The sequence below is a fragment of the Petaurus breviceps genome, unplaced genomic scaffold (assembly GCF_028583685.1).
Source record: "Petaurus breviceps papuanus isolate PSGF00001 unplaced genomic scaffold, PetGlider_PUasm1.0 90919, whole genome shotgun sequence".
Lineage (NCBI taxonomy): Eukaryota > Metazoa > Chordata > Mammalia > Diprotodontia > Petauridae > Petaurus > Petaurus breviceps.
Window position 1 is genome coordinate 5,404,310 of NW_027187378.1, and position 18,690 is coordinate 5,422,999.

The following is an 18,690-nucleotide window of genomic DNA, read 5'->3' on the forward strand; positions in this document are numbered from 1 at the left end:
CCACAAACCAACAAAAGACCAGCTGTCCCAGCAGGTGGCAAAAAACCAACTTTTACTCATGAGTCTATCTATCTCCTTGCCTGAGCATCCTCTCTCTCCCACCATCTCTCTGGTTCTGACTCCCAGTTTCCTGTAGGCTCTGCTCCACCCTTCCACAAACTCCTCCCACCACAGGCTCCATGTGATTACATTCAGCCTGTTAGGGGGCAGAGTTTATTTTCAAAGCAGGGGAGGTCTTTAAACTCCCTTAGGCTTATTAAGGGTAAAGGAAAATCTTTAAATTCCCATCACCATTACACCTACTAATGCTGGCAGAGATCTTGCAGATCATCAAATCCCACCTGTCCATTTTATATAAAAGGAAACAAACGGAGAAAGGCTGAAAGATTTGCCCAGGTCACAAAGGAGCAGGGCTCAGAAGGATATTCAGGTCTTCTTCTGCTTCCCAATTACTCAAGACCAGGCTGTCTCTATAAACACACTTCATTTTAACAACTATAATTTATAACACACCTTCTAAAGCATTTCTAATTCTTTAGATACGTTAGGCTATGTAGCAACTGACATGTCAGAATTGCAGATTTCATAGATGGAAGAACCACACTACCCAATTAATCTAAACCACACTCAAAAGATTATCCCTATACTAACATATCTGACAAGCAGTCACTGGTCTCTGCTGAAAGACTTCCAGAGATGGGGAACCCATTACTTCCTGAGATAGCCAATTCCACTTTTGGATAATTAATTATAATTAATCCCTAATTAATAGAAAGTTTTTCCTGATATCGAGTCTACATTTGTTCCTTTTTGATCTACCTGGTGTTCCAAATTCCATGATCTAGACCAAAGACAAGTCTATTCCTTCTTCCATAAAGTCATTCAAAAACTTGAAGACAGCTTTCATGTCTCTACTGAGTCTTCTCTTTTCAAGACTAAACAACCCCTCTCCAAATGATTTTCATATAATAGGGACTCAAGTCTTTTCACCATTCTAGCTGTTTCTTTTCTGAAGAGATTCTATTCTCCAGGTTATCAATGTCCTTCCTAAAATGTGGTGCCCAGAATTCAACTACAGCACACCAGATGTGCTCTGAATGATGTTGTAAGACATCAAATAGCCAAGCTAACTAGGTTGACCATCTGCCCTGCAGCTGAACTCTCTTTCATGTGTTATCTCACTTAATTGAAATTCGAGCTCCTAGACAGCAGGGATTGTCTTCACCTTTTCTATTTGTTTCTCTCAGGCTTAAGGCAGAGTCCCTGGCACATGAGCATTTAATAAATTCTTTTTCATTCATTCATTCCACCACAAATTTCTGTTAGCTAATTAGTCAACAAACATTTATTAAGTGCTTACCAAGGACTATTCTAAGTTCTGGGGAAACAAATAAAGTAAAAATCATGGTCTCTATCCTTAAGGGGCTCACATTCTAATGGCAGACAATATGCCCAAAACACATATATACAGTAAACATGCAAGGTTATCTGATAGGGGAGGCACTGGAAAAGTGTGTGTGTGTGTGTGTGTGTGTGTGTGTGTGTGTGTGTGTGAGAGAGAGAGTGGTAAAATCTTCCTGAAGAAAGTAGAATTGAACAGTCTTGAAGGAAACCAGGGAAGTGAGAAAACAGGTAAGCAGGTAGAAACCTCCAGGCATGAGCAACAGGAGATAACAATGTTGTCCTGTGTCAGTACTAGCAATAAGGCCAGGGTCAATGGATCACATAATAAGTGGAGAAGAGTAAAGTGTAACACTGGAAAGGTAGGAAGGAGCCATGTGGTGAAGCAACTTAGCAATGAAATCTTTCTACCTTAAATGATTCTCTAGCTCTCTCTGCAGAGGCTTTTCCAAACCCCTTTTCTCCTCAAGCCTCCCCCATCCTCCCCATTCTCTCAGCCTTGTACTTTAATGGAAAAAAAATAATAGAAGCCTTTTTCCTCCTCCTTAACTCAAAATTCCTTTACACCATTCCCTTAATATAGTCCCTGGCACATACAAAGTGCTTAATAAATGTCTGCTCCCTTCCTTCCTAATTCTCTTCTTTATTCAGTCTCTGATGAAGAGGCAGCCAAAGCCAACTTCTCTACATGTATTCTGGATCTCATCTTCTCCAACATCCCCCTTCCTCTCCAATCTTTTGTATTTCCCTTCGTATTGGCTCCTTTGCTGCCTGCAAACACGTCCTGGTCTCTTAAAAAAACCCACACAATGCTATACCCTTAAATTAATTAATACCCTTAAATTATTGCTCTGCATCTCTCTACCTTTCAAAAACTCCTAGAAAAAGGTGTCTAATCCAATTCCTTTTATTCCCCCTCCTAGCACTCATTTTGTAATCATTTGCAGTTTGGCTTCTAATCTCCTAATTTATTGGAAAATGCTTTCCCCAAAGTTAACCATAATCTCTTAATCACCAAAACTGATGGCCCTTTTTTAATCCTCTTCCTATCTGACCTTTCTTCATCATCATTTGATTCTGATAACTGAAACTTTCTTCTCTCTCTGTGATGCTATTTTCTCACGGTTCTCCTTATTTTGGTTTCTTCTTAGCCTTCTTTGCTGGATCATTATCCACATCAAGCCTTGCAAAGCTTTCTAGGGCCCTCTTCTCTTTTGTCTTTACGTTGATCCCTTAGTCATCTTATCAGCTCCCAAGGGTTAGCAACCATATTTTTGCATATAGCTCAAAGACCTGTATGTCTTGGGTTAGTCACTCTCCTGAGTTCCAGTTCTGTATCACCAATTCCCTAACAGACATTTTCAAGTGGACAGTCTCAAACCCAACATGTTCGAAAAAGCAGAACTCATCTTTATGCCAAAATCTGCTCTTCATTCTAGGGAGGCTACCCTCACAACATCTCTCACATCTCGTCCCCTTCTATCTGCAGAAGAAAAATATTAATAATGTATTTGGGCACAAGTCTGCTAGAAAGAGTGGCAATTAAGTGGCGAGGTAGATACAATGCTGTCCTCGGAGTTAGGAAGAGTTCAAATATAGCTTCAGGCAGTAGCTGTGTGACCCTGGGCAACTCACTTAACCCTGCCTGATTCAGTTTCCTCATCTGTGAAATAAGCTGGGGAAGGAAACCACTCCAGTATCTTTGCCAAGAAAATCCTAAATGGGGTCACAAAGAGTTGGACACAACCAAAATGAAAAAACAAAACTTCCAGAAATAATTTTTATTTAATGCAATAATCTAAGCCCTTTCTAGCTTAGAGAGAGATGGTCTACCTGGCACAGTGCCCCTATACCCATGTCTCTTCTCAAGATCTGAGGTGACAATTAAAAAGAATCTTAAAGAAAATGTTACAATATATTAAAATACGCCTTGACTTAATGTTGAGTTAACACAATTGCCTAAATAATAGTCACTATCCTATTTGTTCCTGGACTATTCTCCTCAAGGATAAAAAATGAGCCTCCTCATCAACCAATATCTCAATTTTTCCTGAAAAGAGGATGGGTCACTAAGCCAACAGCTTCTGAGAATGGGGAAAGGAGACGGCTCAGAGATGAATCAAAAGCTCAATTGCTTCAGAACTTGGTAAAAGCAACAAAATGAGACACATTTTATTTTTGTTTAAAGTTTAGTTTCCACCCTTAACCATATCCCTGAAAAAGGCCTTTGGTTCTATCTTTCTAAGGGGACAAGTCTGGGGAAAGGTTTTTAGATTAGAGAAATATTTATTTCCTATAAAGGAAATTTCTAATATACTTCCATATATCCACTCATATGGCCACTATCCTACTTCAGATCTTCACAACCTATGGCTTGGATTATTGCAACAGTGTTCTAACTGAATTTCCTGCATTCAGCTTTTCTACTCTTACATGACACTCAATCTGCCATCTTCAGATCTTTGCACAGGCTGGCTGGCTGTCCCCCCTGCTTTTAAGTCCCTCACTCTTCAATCTTTCCTTCTTAGGTTCTCTAGTTTGCTTCAAAGTTCAGCTCAAGATCACCTCCTCCATGAGGCCTTTTCTGAACTCTGAGTGGCTAGTGTCTCCCTCCTCCAGTATTTAGAAGTATTTTGCATACAATTCCAGTAGTATGTAAACTAAATGACACAGAGTAAAAGAACTAAACTTAATAATTATACAGAAAACTTAAGAACTTTTTACATCGAGGTAAAACCTAATTAATATGCAACGTGTCCTCTGTTGTAATTACTTCTTTTACACCATGTGACAGAGTTCACAAGATATTAATAACTAATATTTAATTTTTCATCAGGAAGCATTTTATCATATCTGATATTAAATGTACCTTTAACAAATAGTCAATTTTTCCAAGTTGCTTAGCCTTCATTATAACCCATAATTTTCAAAAGGGTTAAAATCAGGTAAGATTCCTCACTATTAAAGCCCATTTATCTTACTCTTAGAAATTTCTTAACCTTTCATGACTCATAGCAGGGCATAAGGTCATGTTGTAGTATTCCATCTCCATTTGGGAATTTCTGTGATTCCAGAACAATTTTGCTTCTCAATATATACATTATTAGAGTTCATTACTCCCTCAAAGAGGACAATCAGGACACACTGGCCATTATGTACAAAGATCCTCTGGATACAAATATCCTCTGGATACAATGGATATTTTCAGATGCACTGAAAGCTAAAAAACATTCTCTGAAATACTGACTTGAGTGGATGTTTCAAAGTCTGAAGAAGATACTAATCTGCTTTCTTCAGTTTCCTAAACTATATAAAAATAATATCTGGGATGGCTGTGAAGGTCTAATGGGATAATCACTGTAAAGTGCTTAGTATAGTGCCTGGAGCATAGTAGGTATTTAATAAATCCTTTCTTCTTTCCTTCCTCCCCTAGTTTTTTTTCCTCATTACAGTTTTGAAAAAGTGTGTTTCATCAACCCCGCTCCCCATCCTCCCAAAAAACCCCAAACAAACCCTGCTATTAAGGCAGAAGTCCTAACTCTGGACTTTTCCTATGCTGTTATAGAAACCTTTTCACTCTGGAATACTGTGCCTACATTGCCACCATGGATTCTTCCTCTGATTGGCTAATTCTTTCTTTTTTTTTTTTTTTAAGCAACCGGGGTTAAGTGACTTGCCCAAGGTGACATAGATAGCAAGTACCTAAGAACAGATTTAAATTCAAGCCCTCCTGATTGATTGGCTAATTCTCTGACTAGGACTGCCATGCCTGTGTTCCTCTCTAAGCTGCATTCCTAACTCTCTGAACTTTCTTAACCATGCCCAGGTAAGAGTACCTACCTGTCCTGCCCCCTTTCAGATTCTTATTTATTCATTCATTTATTTATTGAGTTTCATCTGGCTGAGGTCAGACATTCTGAGTCAGCCTAGTTATTGGCAGACACACACATAATGCTGTCAAAAATTAAAGTAAAAATAATTGCTGTTCTCAATAATTTGCATATCACTGTATACACATGTCTTTCCTCTCATAGAAGATAAGCTACTTGAATGCTGACGCTATTTCATCTGTCCTTGGTATCACTAGCATCGAGTACATGGTGCTTGGCACATAGAGTGAACTTAAAAAAATGCTTTATGGACTGTCTGGTTTTACTACAGAGAAATACAGCAGGCTCCCTAAAAGACTCAAATGGATTTATGATCTCTTGGATTTGCATATTACCTCTAACAATCATGTAAACAATCATGTAGTGTGACTCTTGTTCATGAACTTCCCATGGTTAATTTTCCTAAAAGCTGTATCTACTTTAAGATAGCCAAAGATCTTATTCACTTTTCTGCTGCCCTATTATACTACTAATTCATACTGGACTTTTAAAAGTCTGTTAAGATTCCCAGATCTTTTTCAAATAAACTGAAGTTGTCAACTTGATTTCTTGAACTCAAGTATAAGAATTCATATTTATTCCTATTGTATTTTAATCTTATATTCAGTCCATTGTTTTAGCCTGCAAGATCTTTTTTGGTTCCTGACTCTAGTCCAGGTCACAGGATCAAAGATTTAGGTCTGGAAAGGTCCTTAGACATTAATCTAATCCAATTCCTTAATATTATTTTTTTTGTCTTTATTAATTTGTTCACTTTTAATTTACAAGATTCATTACCACAATTCCTTGACTTTCAAATCCGCCCGCTCCCCCCCCCCCCCCCCCCCCCCCCCCATGGCGGCATACAATCAAGTATAGTATTTGCAAATACTTTCACATTAGGCATTAATCAAGTTACAAAGAAGGACTGTAACGGATGGAATGAAGAATGGGAAAGAGGAAACAAAACCAAACAAGAAAACGAAAAAGGGCAGGTAGTTTGCTTCAAACTGGGTTCAATCTCAGTTCTTTCTCTGGATGTAAACATCTCTCTCCATCATCAGTCTTTTGGGTTTGACTTATGACTCTGGATTGCTGAGAAGAGTGCAGTTTATCACAGTTGTTCGTCACACATACATTGTGTCTATAATTGTGTACAAATTCCTCCTGGCTCTACTCTTCTCACTCAGCATCAGTTCATATAAGCCTCTCCAGGTAAGTATGAAGTCCATCTGCTGCTCCTTTCTTATTGCACAATAACATTCCATAACATGCATATACCACAACTTGTTCAGCCATTCCCCAGTTGATGGGCACCCCCTTAATTTCCAATTCTGTGCAATCACAAAAAGAGCTGCTATAAATATTTTTGTACATATGGGTCTTTTTCCCACTTCTATGATCTCTTTGGGATAAAGGGTATGAAATTATTTATAGCCCTTTGGGCATAATTCCAGATTGCTTTCCAGAATGGTTGGCTCAGATCACAAATCCACCAGCAATACATTAGTGTTCCAATGTGTCCACATCCTCTCCAGCATTTGTCATTTTCCTGTTTTGTCATCTTAGCCAATCTGACTGATGAGATGTAGTACCTCAGAGTTGTTTTGATTTGAATTTCTCTAATCAATAGTGATTTAAAGCATTTTTTCATATGCTTATAAATATCTTTAATTTATTCCTCTGTAAACTGCCTGTTCATATCCTTTGACCATTTATCAATTGGGTAATGACTTGTATTCTTAGAGATTTGACTCAATTATCTGTATATTTTAGAAATTAGTCCTTTATCAGTGACAGAGGCTGTAAAAATTCTTTCCCAGTTTTCCACTTCCCTCTTAATCCTGCTTACGTTGGCTTTGTTTGTACAGAAGCTTTTCAATTTAATGTAATCAAAATTATCCATATTGCATTTTATAATGCCCTCTGATTCTTGTTTGGTCATAAAGTCTTCCCTTTTCCACAAATCGGACAGGTAAACTATTCCTTGCTTTCCCAGACTGCTTAGAGTATCAGCCTCTGTACCTAGATCATGCACCCATTTAGACTTGATTTTAGTATATGGTGTTAGATAATGGTCTATGCCCAGTTTCTGCCATACTATATTCCAGTATTCCCAGCAGTTTTTGTCAAATAGTGAGTTCTTATCCCCAAAACTGGGGTCTTTGGGTTTACCAAACAGTAGATGACTATAGTCATTGACTGCTGAGTCTCGTGTACCCAATCTATTCCATTGATCCACTACTCTATTGCTCAGCCAGTACAAAGAAGTTTTGAAGACTGCTGCTTTATAGTACAGATTAAAGTCTGGTATAGCTAGTCCACCATCTTTAGCATTTCTTTTCTTTAATTCCCTTGACATGTTGGACGTTTTGCTCTTCCAAATGAATTTTGTTACTTTGTTAGTATTTTTTCTAGCTCTATAAGGTAATTTTTTGGTAAACTGATTGGTATGGCTCTGAATATATAATTTAATTTAGGTAAAATGGTCATTTTTATTATATTAGCTTCACCCAGCCACAAGCAATTGATGTCTTTCCAATTAGTTAGATCTGACTTTATTTATGTGAAAAGTGTTTTGTAGTTGTGTTCATACAGGTCTTGGGTTTGTTTTGGCAGGTAGATGCCCAAATATTTTATAATGTCTGCAGTAACTTTAAATGGGTTTTCTCTTTCTATCTCTTGCTGTTGAATTTCATTAGAAATATACAGGAATGCCGAGGATTTATGGGGGTTTATTTTATATCCTGCAACTTTGACAAATTTATTTATTGTCTCAAGTAGTTTTTTACTTGATTCTCTAAGTATATCATCATATCATCTGTTAATAGTAATAGCTTTGGTATCTTCTTTGCCTAATTTGATTCCTTTGATTTCTTTTCTTCTCTAATTGCTACTGCTAACATTTCTAGTACCAGACTGAATAAGAGGGGTGATAGTGGCCATCCTTGTTTCACCCTTGATCTTATTGGAAATGCTTCTAGCTTATCCCCATTACATATAATACTTGCTGTTGGCTTTAAATAGGAGCCTTTAAGGAAGGCTCCATTTATTCCTATTCTTTCTAGTGTTTTTAATAGGAATGGATGTTGTATTTTGTCAAAAGCCTTTTCTGAATCTATTGAGATAACCATGTGGTTTTTGCTAGTTTTATTGTTGATATGATCAATTATATTGATTGTTTTCCTAATATTAATCCATCCTTGCATTCCTGGAATAAATCCTACCTGATCAAAGTGTATTATTCTTGTGATAAGTTGCTGTAGTCTTTTTGCTAATATTTTATTTAAGATTTTTACATCTATATTCATGAGGGAGATTGGTCTATAATTTTCTTTCTCTGTTTTATCTCTTCCTGATTTAGGTATCAGTACCATATTTGTGTCATAAAAAGAATTTGGTAGGACTCCTTCTTCACTAATTTTCCCTAATAGTTTGTAGAGTATTGGAATCAATTGTTCTTTAAATGTTTGATAGAATTCACTAGTAAATCCATCTGGCCCTCAAGATTTTTTCCCAGGGAGTTCACTGATCTCTTGTTCGATTTCTTTTTCTGAGATGGGCAACCTATATTTTTGTAAATATTCATCCATTTCACTAAGATTGTCAAATTTATGTGCATACAACTGGGCAAAATAATTCCTAATTATTGCTTTAATTTCCTCTTCATTGGTGGTAGGTTCACCCTTTTCATTTTTGATACTCATAATTTGGTTTTCTTCTTTTTTTTTTTATCATATTGACTAATGATTTGATTGGTTTTTCATAAAACCAGCTCTTAGTTTTATTTTTTAATTCAATAGTTTTCTTAATTTCAATTTTATTAATCTCTCCTTTAGTTTTCAGTATTTCTAATTTTGTATTTAATTGGGGATTTTCAATTTGTTTATTTTCTAGCTTTTTCAATTGCTTGCCCAATTAATTTACCTCTCTTTTCTCTAATTCATTCGTGTATGTACTCAGGAATATAAAACTTCCCCTAAGAACTACCTTTGCTGCATCCCACAAATTTTGGTATGATGTCTCATTATTGTCATTCTCTTGAATGAAGTTACTGATTGTTTCTATGATTTCTTGTTTGACCCACTAATTCTTTAGGATTAAATTGTTTAGTTTCCAATTAGCTCTTAGTCTGTCTTTCCATGGCCCTTTATTGCATGTGATTTTTATTGCATCATGACCTGAGAATGATGCATTTATTATTTCTGCCTTTCTGCACTGAATTGTGAGGTTTTTATGTCCTAGTAAATGGTCAATTTTTGTGTATGTGCCAAGTACCGCTGAGAAGAAGGTATATTCCTTTTTATCCCCATTCAGCTTTCTCCCAAGATCTAATTTTTCATTCTTGTTGTTTTGTTTGACTAATTCTTGGTTCCTCATAGAGTTATTTGTTTCAATTTGGCTGATTCTTGTTTTTTAGCAAATAATTTTCCTTGGTTAGTTTTTGGAGCTCTTTTTCCATATCATACACTTTTCTTTTTAAAGGAGCTGTTTTTTTTCATCATAATGTTTTTCTAATTCTCCAATTCTGATTTTAAAAGAATTATTCATTTTGTCTTCTATCTCTCTCATTTGGTTTTCAAAGTTCCTTTTGAGCTCATCTAGGAGAGCTTTCTGTGCTTGGAACCAGTTCCCTGTTGAAGTTTCAGCATTGTCTCCCTCTGAGTTTGGTTCCTCCCTCTGAGGATAGTAGGACTCCAGAGTCTTAGTAGTCTGCTTTCTACCCATTTTGAGGCAGGGCCCTAGCCACGCCCTTCCTCTAAGGTTCCCAAGCCTTAACTGTGGAGGGTTTTGCCCTGGGGCAATAGTTACTATGTTTTGCTGGGGGGGGAGGCAATGGGGGGGGGTAGGTTGGAACAGGCAGGGTTCACTCTGCCACCCTGATCCTTGGAGGTCCTGATAGGGGCTTTTTAAATTTCTGGGCTATGGAGTGGTAGTCCCAGGAGTATTTGCTGTTCCGGACAAGGGCCCTGCATTTGTTTCTTACCTTGCTCTTTCTAGTCCCAGCCCTTTGGTGATAGGCCTGGTAGTGGCCCTTGTGGTTGGTGGGATGACTTGCCCCCTTTGTTGGTCAGGCCTCCTCCCGGCCTACCCTGCCCCATCGCCTCCTGGCCTGCCTCTGCCCATGCAATTCCTTCATTTTAAGAATAAGGAATGTAGGCCCCAGGTAACCTACATCCTTTGATCCCCAATTCAGTAGTCTTTCCACTTGACTACAATGCCTCTTCATAATTAGTTAAATTAACCTTGTGATTAGTAGTACCATGCTGATTAGTCTATAGTATACATAACAATAGTAAATAGTATATGTTTTAGTAGCACTGTCAAGTTTTAAAAAGTATTTTCCTCACAGCAACACTCTGAAGTATAAAGTACAAATATACATTTCCTCACCTCTTTAAAGGTGAGGAAATGGAACCTTAGAGAGCTTATGTGACTTGCCCACAGTCATAGGATAGGATGTGTTACAATAGAAACGAGAACCAAACTGAATTTTTGGCATTCTTTTCATCATGCCAGACATGCTGGTTCTGACATGTACATAAGGGAACAAACTACACCACCCCAATCTGGTTTATTTATCTTAGAAATGATAGAAATCCCCTTTGTGACACTCAAGGAATTATAGAAATATACTACCTTTCTAAAAATGAAATTGTTCCAAATTATTCTTTTTTCATTTTGACCTAATTCTTAATCCAGTGGAAAAGTATAAACACTGACTTACCTATTTTTCCAACTTCTTCAGCAAAGTAGGGATCATTCAAGTCAACATCAGAAGGAAGCTCATCTTCACTGGTCTCTTTCTCATTAACTGACTGTAGCTGAACACAGACACAGGACTTGAGATGTTATGATGCCAAGTAAGTAACACAAATACATGGAAAAATGCTTGTTATTGTTGATATAAAGCAAAGGAATTGAAATTCTCTTTGTTTTCTTTTTTTTAAAGAACTATTATGAATTTAACTTTTAACATTAAAATTAGTCAGATTAAAACTCAGAACATTTAAAATTTTCAAAGTATAATTTAAAAATTTCAAAGTATAATTTTGACTATCCACTTTTTACTCCCAACATTAGACCATTCCTTTCAGCAGATTACTACAGAGGATCTTCACCCAATTTACCACTCACCCCATATTAGTCATAGTAAGAACAGTAAGCATTAGTAGCCTGAAGTATAGTACTAGTGTTATAGTTGCTGTTTTGATTTTCCTTCAGATTCTAATTTGCTTGTAAGCTCTTTTGTGCTCTGCCCAGTCTCCAGGCCTAAAGTCCCTGGTACTAAAGTAGTGTTAGTCAACTTCACAAAATCAAGTGTACATACAAAATAAACAATATGACATTTGGGTAAATTGGGTTATAACTAAATAATCTGATCTTAGTGCAAAATTACTGTACCACAAAGTTCAGGAAATATAATAGAAAATTCTATTTTTTAAATACTTAAGAAAACCTGTTAAGCAAGTTAAAGAAAATTCATTTGGATAAGTTATATGGACTTAAGAAAAATTATTTTTTCAACCTGATAAGATGATTCAGCAGTAGCAATTATCTTTTGGGCCAAAGGGGACAGGTAGTACAAAGACATAGAGATGGGAGGATTGTGTGTGAGGAATGGCAAGAAGGCCAGTTATGTTGGACCATGGAGTAAGTGGAGGTAAGTAATGTAGGAAAAGGATGGAAAGATAGGAGGGCCTGGCCAGGTTATAACATTACTGAGTTTACTTAGCAGGGGAGTAACATGGTGAGAATTGGACTTCAGGAAAATTAATTTGGTGGCTTAGCTAAGGAGATTAGAGTGGAGTGAGACTTGGAACAGGTAGAGCAATCAGAAGACTATTATAATAGCCTAGACAAAAATGTAATATAGGATTTAGCACAAGGTAGTCTACCATATTTTTACTAATAATCTAATCCTATGCCTAGAATATTCAAGAATGTGCCACACACACACACACACACACACACACACACACTCTCTCTCTCTCTCTCTGACCTTCTTCTGCCCATACTACACACTGCTGGATTCTATTTTTGTTGATGGAATCTTTCCCAAACTTCATCTTTCCCTAGTTCCAGATAACCGTATAGTTTAATAATTAACTCGGCCCCAATTCTTCATCTGCTCTTAATGTACTGTATTCAAATCCAAAGTATAAAATTCTTACCCTCAATCCCCCTTCTCCTCACCCCACCCTCACAACCTATTATCTATTTATTACTACCTTCTGTGGGATTTCCCACTTAGTTCTTGGTCACTGTTTTCTTAGTGTCCTAGGCATGTATGTGTATATACATACAGATGTTCACATACAAGCCACCATTTAATCATTCCTTATTTTAAAGTCTTATTTATTTTATTAGGGCTTTGCTTCGTGGTTGTTTGGTATGCCAAAGACCCTGGATTCTTACATAGAAAGGTCTGAATTCTTTGGATGCATTAAAAAAAAATTCTTCATTCATAAATGAATAGGCTCAAATTTTACATTTAGACAATTTTTTGGGCACTGCTGATTTCCACTGCTTTTTATGTACTGTATTCATCATTCCTTGTCATAAATGATATAAACCCTGTGTGATTACAACAGGCACTTGCAGAGATATGACTGTTTTCTTTCAAGTTGCTTATTACAGATTCTGACAGCACAATGCCTAGCACATAATAGACTCTTTAATGTGTACTCATTGATGCTTAATATGATATAGATGCTTCTGGGTATGTTAGACTTGGAGTTCCTCTCCAAAGATGTTCTGTATATTGTACTGATCTGAAATTTAGCTTTAACTTGAAAACTGACAGGGAAATTTTCTTGGATAATTTCCTAAAAAATATTACTCTGATTCTATTCTTCATATTTTCCTGGGAAAGTAATAATTTTCAGGTTCTCGAATTGAACTCTGTCTTTTAGGCATCTTATTTGTAAGGAACTCAAATTGCATCTACTTAGGTTGTTTTATTTTTTTATTTCCTCACTTTTGGAATTTTTATTTTTCATATGAACTACACTTCTCAAGAGAATTACCATTTTATTAAAAATTTCCAGCTACAGTTGCAGTGTATGTCTAGGTTCATCTTTGTTCTTTCCTTATTAATTTTATTCCATCCTTTGTTAGGTGTACCTTTATTTTTCCAATCTTATTAACCAAGTTGAAGATTCTTGGTCACAGGTCTAGTTTTGATGGGGAGAGGGTATCCAACTATTGTATTATTCTTTCCCTCTCATGATTACTTTTCCTCAACTCTATAATATTTATTTATTGTGTTGGAGCTTTCTGTTGTTTTTATTTATCAATTCTTCAGTTGCTTTTTTTTTCTTTTTAGAATAATGTTCCCAGTAAGGATTTCTTTTCTTTCTCTTCTGCTGTTGTTTTTAAAAACTTTATCTTAGGCAAATGTTGCTCTTCTATGTTGATGCTGTCAGCCTTTGTCATGACCACTGACTCTACAATCGTGCTGAAACACTATCCCACAGCTATACTGATTAGGGCAAATACCCAATTTTTAATGAAAAAGATGAAAAGCACCATATTTAATAAAGTAAATGATATGAGGCATAATTTTCTAATATGTAAATCAATCAAACCAGATAACAAAGCAAACACACAGAGAAGACCTAACATAATTATAGTTTACTGTATGAAATTCTTATCTTCTTTGTAATGATTGTCATGTTTTTACAAACTACAGCAAATTAGTAGGTGAATATTGTTATCAGGGTCTAGAAATCCAGAAAAGTTTTTTGGGGACTAGGTGTTAAAAGATACCTTGGGGGAGACTTTTAGAAATATTTAGGACTCCTTAGTAATTGTTTTGTTTGTTTTTTTTTTTGCTTTTTGGAGGGCAATTGGGGTTAAGTGACTTGCCCAAAGTCACATGGCTAGTAAGTGTTTCAAAAGTGTCTGAAGCCATATTTGAACTCAGGTTCTCCTGACTCCAGGGCCTGTGCTCTATTCACTGCGCCACCTAGCCGCCCCTCCTTAGTAACTTTTAAATAAGGTGATCTGGATATGTTTAAGTTTTGTTACTCTTTTGTTTTTCCTTTATAAATTTCCCTGTGGCAAGCACAGTTATTAGACATTAAGTTGTTGCGGTTTTGTGAGTGTCAAAGTCTTCTGCTTTTCTGAGTTCACTGTAGTTAGACTTTCAATTCTAAGGTTATAAAGACATTTATATTTGCCATCAATCAACCCGAGTTGTTGTTTTTGTCCCTTATCTATCACCATGTTATTTCTTCACAATGTCAAAAAGGATCAAAACTTGCTTGAATGGCAGCTAAATGCAAAGGCTGTATCCCAAGTACATGCAAAATGAAATATCTTTCCACTGAAACAACAGATGGGGCATACTGCTTTGTAACACTGGTTTGCAAAGACTTGGACTACTGCCTTTTTTCCCCAAACAGGATGAGATTATAAAACAAGACTGGCTTCTTTTTTTCCCCATCCACCATACACCTGAATTTATAAATCCAAATGAATATTGTGAGTCAAAGCAATTGCTTCTGGAGAATATATCTTATCCTAAATGTATAAATACTGCTAAAATTATTTTTGCTATTTTTCTTTTATAATCTGCCAATAACTAGAGGAAGTTATGCTTATTACTTTTAGTCATAGGATATTTTCCCCTGGTCTGCTACTTTTAGTCTCTAACCCTTCTACAGATGCTCCTAGTGGCTTGACCCAATAATGGAGGACTTCCTGGACAAACAACTGTACAAATTTAAAGGTACAAGGTCAGAATGAAGCCTGAGACATCGAGGAAGATAAAACTTAAGTAGAATGCTACTCCTGCCATCCTGCCAATGAATCTGCTATGGTGAGATATAACTAGCTGAACACAACAACTGAAGCATTGGAAGCTGAACTACTCTAAAGAAGGCTGTCCTTATTTTGTGAACTACATTATCTGCAGTAATGTTCCACTAAATCCAAACACCAATATACCTAGAATGGGGGTACACCTCTCTGACTATACTACTGGCTAGTATGACTGTGCCAGTATCTTTACTTGTGAAAGAGGTATTTAGGTGGCATACTTAAATAATTATTAAATAATAAAGTACTTTATAATTCTGTAAAGCACTGAGTGTTCAAAATCTTTTTCATTTAATGAAATATTTTCAAACATACCTTCTGCTTCTTTTTCAGTTTTTTTTTCTCTTTCTTTTTTTCTAAAAATTGTTCCCAAGGAGTCAGTTTATCTTTTCCTTCCAACTTGTTTTTGACCATCTCTTCAGCACTTTCTTTAAGACCTGTAGAAAAATCCAAATGATAAAATAATTTATATTGTCACCACCATCTTGCTGTAAAGTGTAAAATGTAAAAAGTCTTCAAATTTTTGACAGTATGTCACATGGAAGACGTCTAATTGAGATGGTTCAGATGGACAGAACTATGACAATATGCTGTTTTACAGTCTCTTTTACAAGGTCTCCCATCCTTACATCGAGATCACTAAGGACTCTTTGGAAGATGCAGGAACAGAAATGACGCTATTCAATAGCCCTCACATAACAGATGTCAGGTGATTCATAACATAGTGAGACCTATATTTGTCAAAGTTATTCAATACTATGATGCAGGAGACCGAGCACAAAGTATAGGTTGAGAGAGGATTATCTGTGGATGTTAAGGCCTTCTAAGCTGCTGCTGTTTGCAGGTGACTTTGTGTTAACTGCATCAAACTGTAAAATACTATAAAGTCTCCTCAAAGTTATATGTAATCATGCAAAGGAATCTGGCTTGTCCACCCCCACAGTGAGGAACAAATGGATGAAAAATGTCTATTGCTCAGATCTTACTTAGCTTGTCTAACAGTAGGCATATCTGGGTCACGTGGTAGAAAAGGACAATGAGCTGAGTCCAGAATTGAAAATGGGGGGACTGTAGACCGGACTGCTTCTGGGAAAATGCAAAGCTCCTTTACTGACCACAAGCTTCCCATGAAAGCAGAGGTTCATCTTTTCAATGCCAACATTCTACTTGCACTGTTATGTGGCAATAAGATAGGGAATACCACTGCCTCTGAAGAGCTATTCAGATAATGTTTACAGAGGGTAATGAAAAGATGCACGGTGGTAATAACTAACATATAACCAATGACAGGAATAAAGGATCTCAGTCTGTAAGCTGTAAAACAGGCAAAAAAAGAAGAGTAAAGGATGATAGCTGGCTAAACAGAATACTACCCTGTTACCCTTAAAATATGGGAGAATTAAGGAAGGCCTCCAGTACGTCAGATGGACCCTGTGGAAAGTCTGTGGGAGAACCTGAATGATTTGTACAGGATTGTCAGGCACGGATGGTTTGCAATCTTCTCTGTTGGAGGGAATGACCAAATTAATGATACCACAGATCAATTTTAGCATTTATGTATAAGAACTAACATCCTAACAATTAGAACTTTCCAACAATGGAATGGACTGCTTTGTAAGTAGATTAGGATCCCTATCATTGTAGGTTTCTCAGCAGAAGCTACTTGTTAGGAAAGCTGTACAGGTTATGCCTTGATGGTATTCATTGGGCCCTATGACATCTGAGGTTCTCTCCAACTCCAGGGTCACTGACAAACAAAAGACAGCAACGAATATCAATAATGACTCAAGGTTAAAGGACTCCTCAGAACTGAATTAGGGTGATAACTGACAAAAGCTGGTTTCCCTAAACTAAATAAGCATAAACTTATTATATGAAATCTATAGGTACCTTAAAGAAAGATACTTATACTCTTCCTTTAGTCCAACTTATTTAAAGATTTTAAAGCCTTATTACAGAGTGAAACAGACAGCATAATAAGCTTAACTCATGCCCATGATTGTTTCTAACTCATGTGTATTAGAAATCTGGGGAAAGAAAAAGTATAAAACCTGGAATTGCAAGACATGAATTTGATGCCTGGCTCTATAACTCAGCCTTAGTTTTCTTATATATAAAACTTGGCTTGTCACACTTGTACTATGTAGAAAAACCCTATGATAAAGGAAGAAGACAAAAAATAATTTCCTCAAGGACATTACAGTTTAATGGAAGAGAAGGTGAGGGAGAAGAATATTGACTAGTACAAAAATAAGTATGATTATAAGGTAGAATATGGTAGAAGCTGGGGACAGTTGAACAAAGGGCCATGAGAAAATGAAGGAGAAGTAATTTTTAGGGGATAGTATTATATGGTAGTGAAGGGGGTCAAACATGGCAGAAGGCAATAGCATAAAAAAGGAGGCATTCAGAGATCAGAGGAAATTGGGTATAGCTAGTTCAAGCCCTCTGACATTACCTGTTTCTGGATGTGTGCTAAGTGTCTGAGCCCGGATTTGATCCCCAGGTCATCCTGACTCGCTGTGCTACCTGACCACCCCCCAACTAACTGTTGATTCAATTATAATGATCAAAATCTAGACAATAAAGCAAAACACAAAAGCGATGAATCTTTTCAGTACTCGATGCCATCCATGTTCTACATGGTTCAGAGAGAAGAATGATAGACTTGAAATTAAAAAAAAACTAAGTTTAAACTCTAACCCTGGGCAAGCTGCTTCACCTTCTCTAGGGTTTAGTTCCTCACCTATGAAATGAAGGCATTAGAACAGATGACCTTCCCTTCCAGCTCTAACTCTATGATCCTATGATCCTAAGCATAATATTATCCACAAACAGGAATTCCTCTACAACCTGGACTTTCTGCTGGAATCTCTCCATCATAGTGGAAGCACCTTTAGAGATCACACATTTTCCTGATTTATGCTACTCTTGATCTTTATGATCAGAATCAATGAACAGGATTATTTTTCTTGTTCTATCTTTCAAAGAATCTGAAAGATGTTAATGTGTGGATAAAACACACTATTGAAAAAGAAACTAAGATGGCATCTTGTTCTATTGAATCAAAAGCTCAACAAACAACAAAGCACAGTGAGATCTTATATCCTCTACAACTTTCAATTAACTTCGAAATGGTCAAGATGTAGTCCATTGCTGAATCAATTCTAACAGCTTTCATTCACTATACAGAGCCAATCGATTGCCAACTCTTGTCATATTCACAATATTTCTTGCATATAAAGCTTTCTTTCTCTATGTGGCCACCACACTTACTTGTGCTACTGCAAATAGGCCATTGGGGCTAGAATGTAGAGTGCATGAATGGGAGTAATATAAAGAAGCCTTGCAAAGTAGACTGGAACTAGAGGCAAGAGAGAGCTACTGCAAGTTCCCTGGGCAGTAGCATAGCCAAACCTTTAAAAAAAAAATCTATCTATCTATATCTATCTATCTATCTATCTATCTATCTATCTATCTATCTATCTATCTATCTATCTATCTATCTATCTATCTATCTAGTAGCTATAGAGAAGATGGATGGAAGAGGGAACAGGTCTGAAGAGGGGAGAATATTTTTTTAGTCAAGGAAAAT

General features: G+C 36.6%; 1 protein-coding gene across 1 annotated transcript in view; it reads right to left on the minus strand.

The window, feature by feature from the left end:
* Positions 1 to 18,690, minus strand: part of ESF1 (ESF1 nucleolar pre-rRNA processing protein homolog) — a 99,752-nt gene that overhangs the window by 13,590 nt on the left and 67,472 nt on the right. The window contains exons 10-11 of the mRNA XM_069075432.1: positions 15,411 to 15,532; positions 10,999 to 11,095 (exon numbers count right to left, since the gene is read on the minus strand). Of these exons, the coding sequence (XP_068931533.1) occupies positions 10,999 to 11,095; positions 15,411 to 15,532 (219 nt within the window). The remainder of the gene's footprint in view (positions 1 to 10,998; positions 11,096 to 15,410; positions 15,533 to 18,690) is intronic.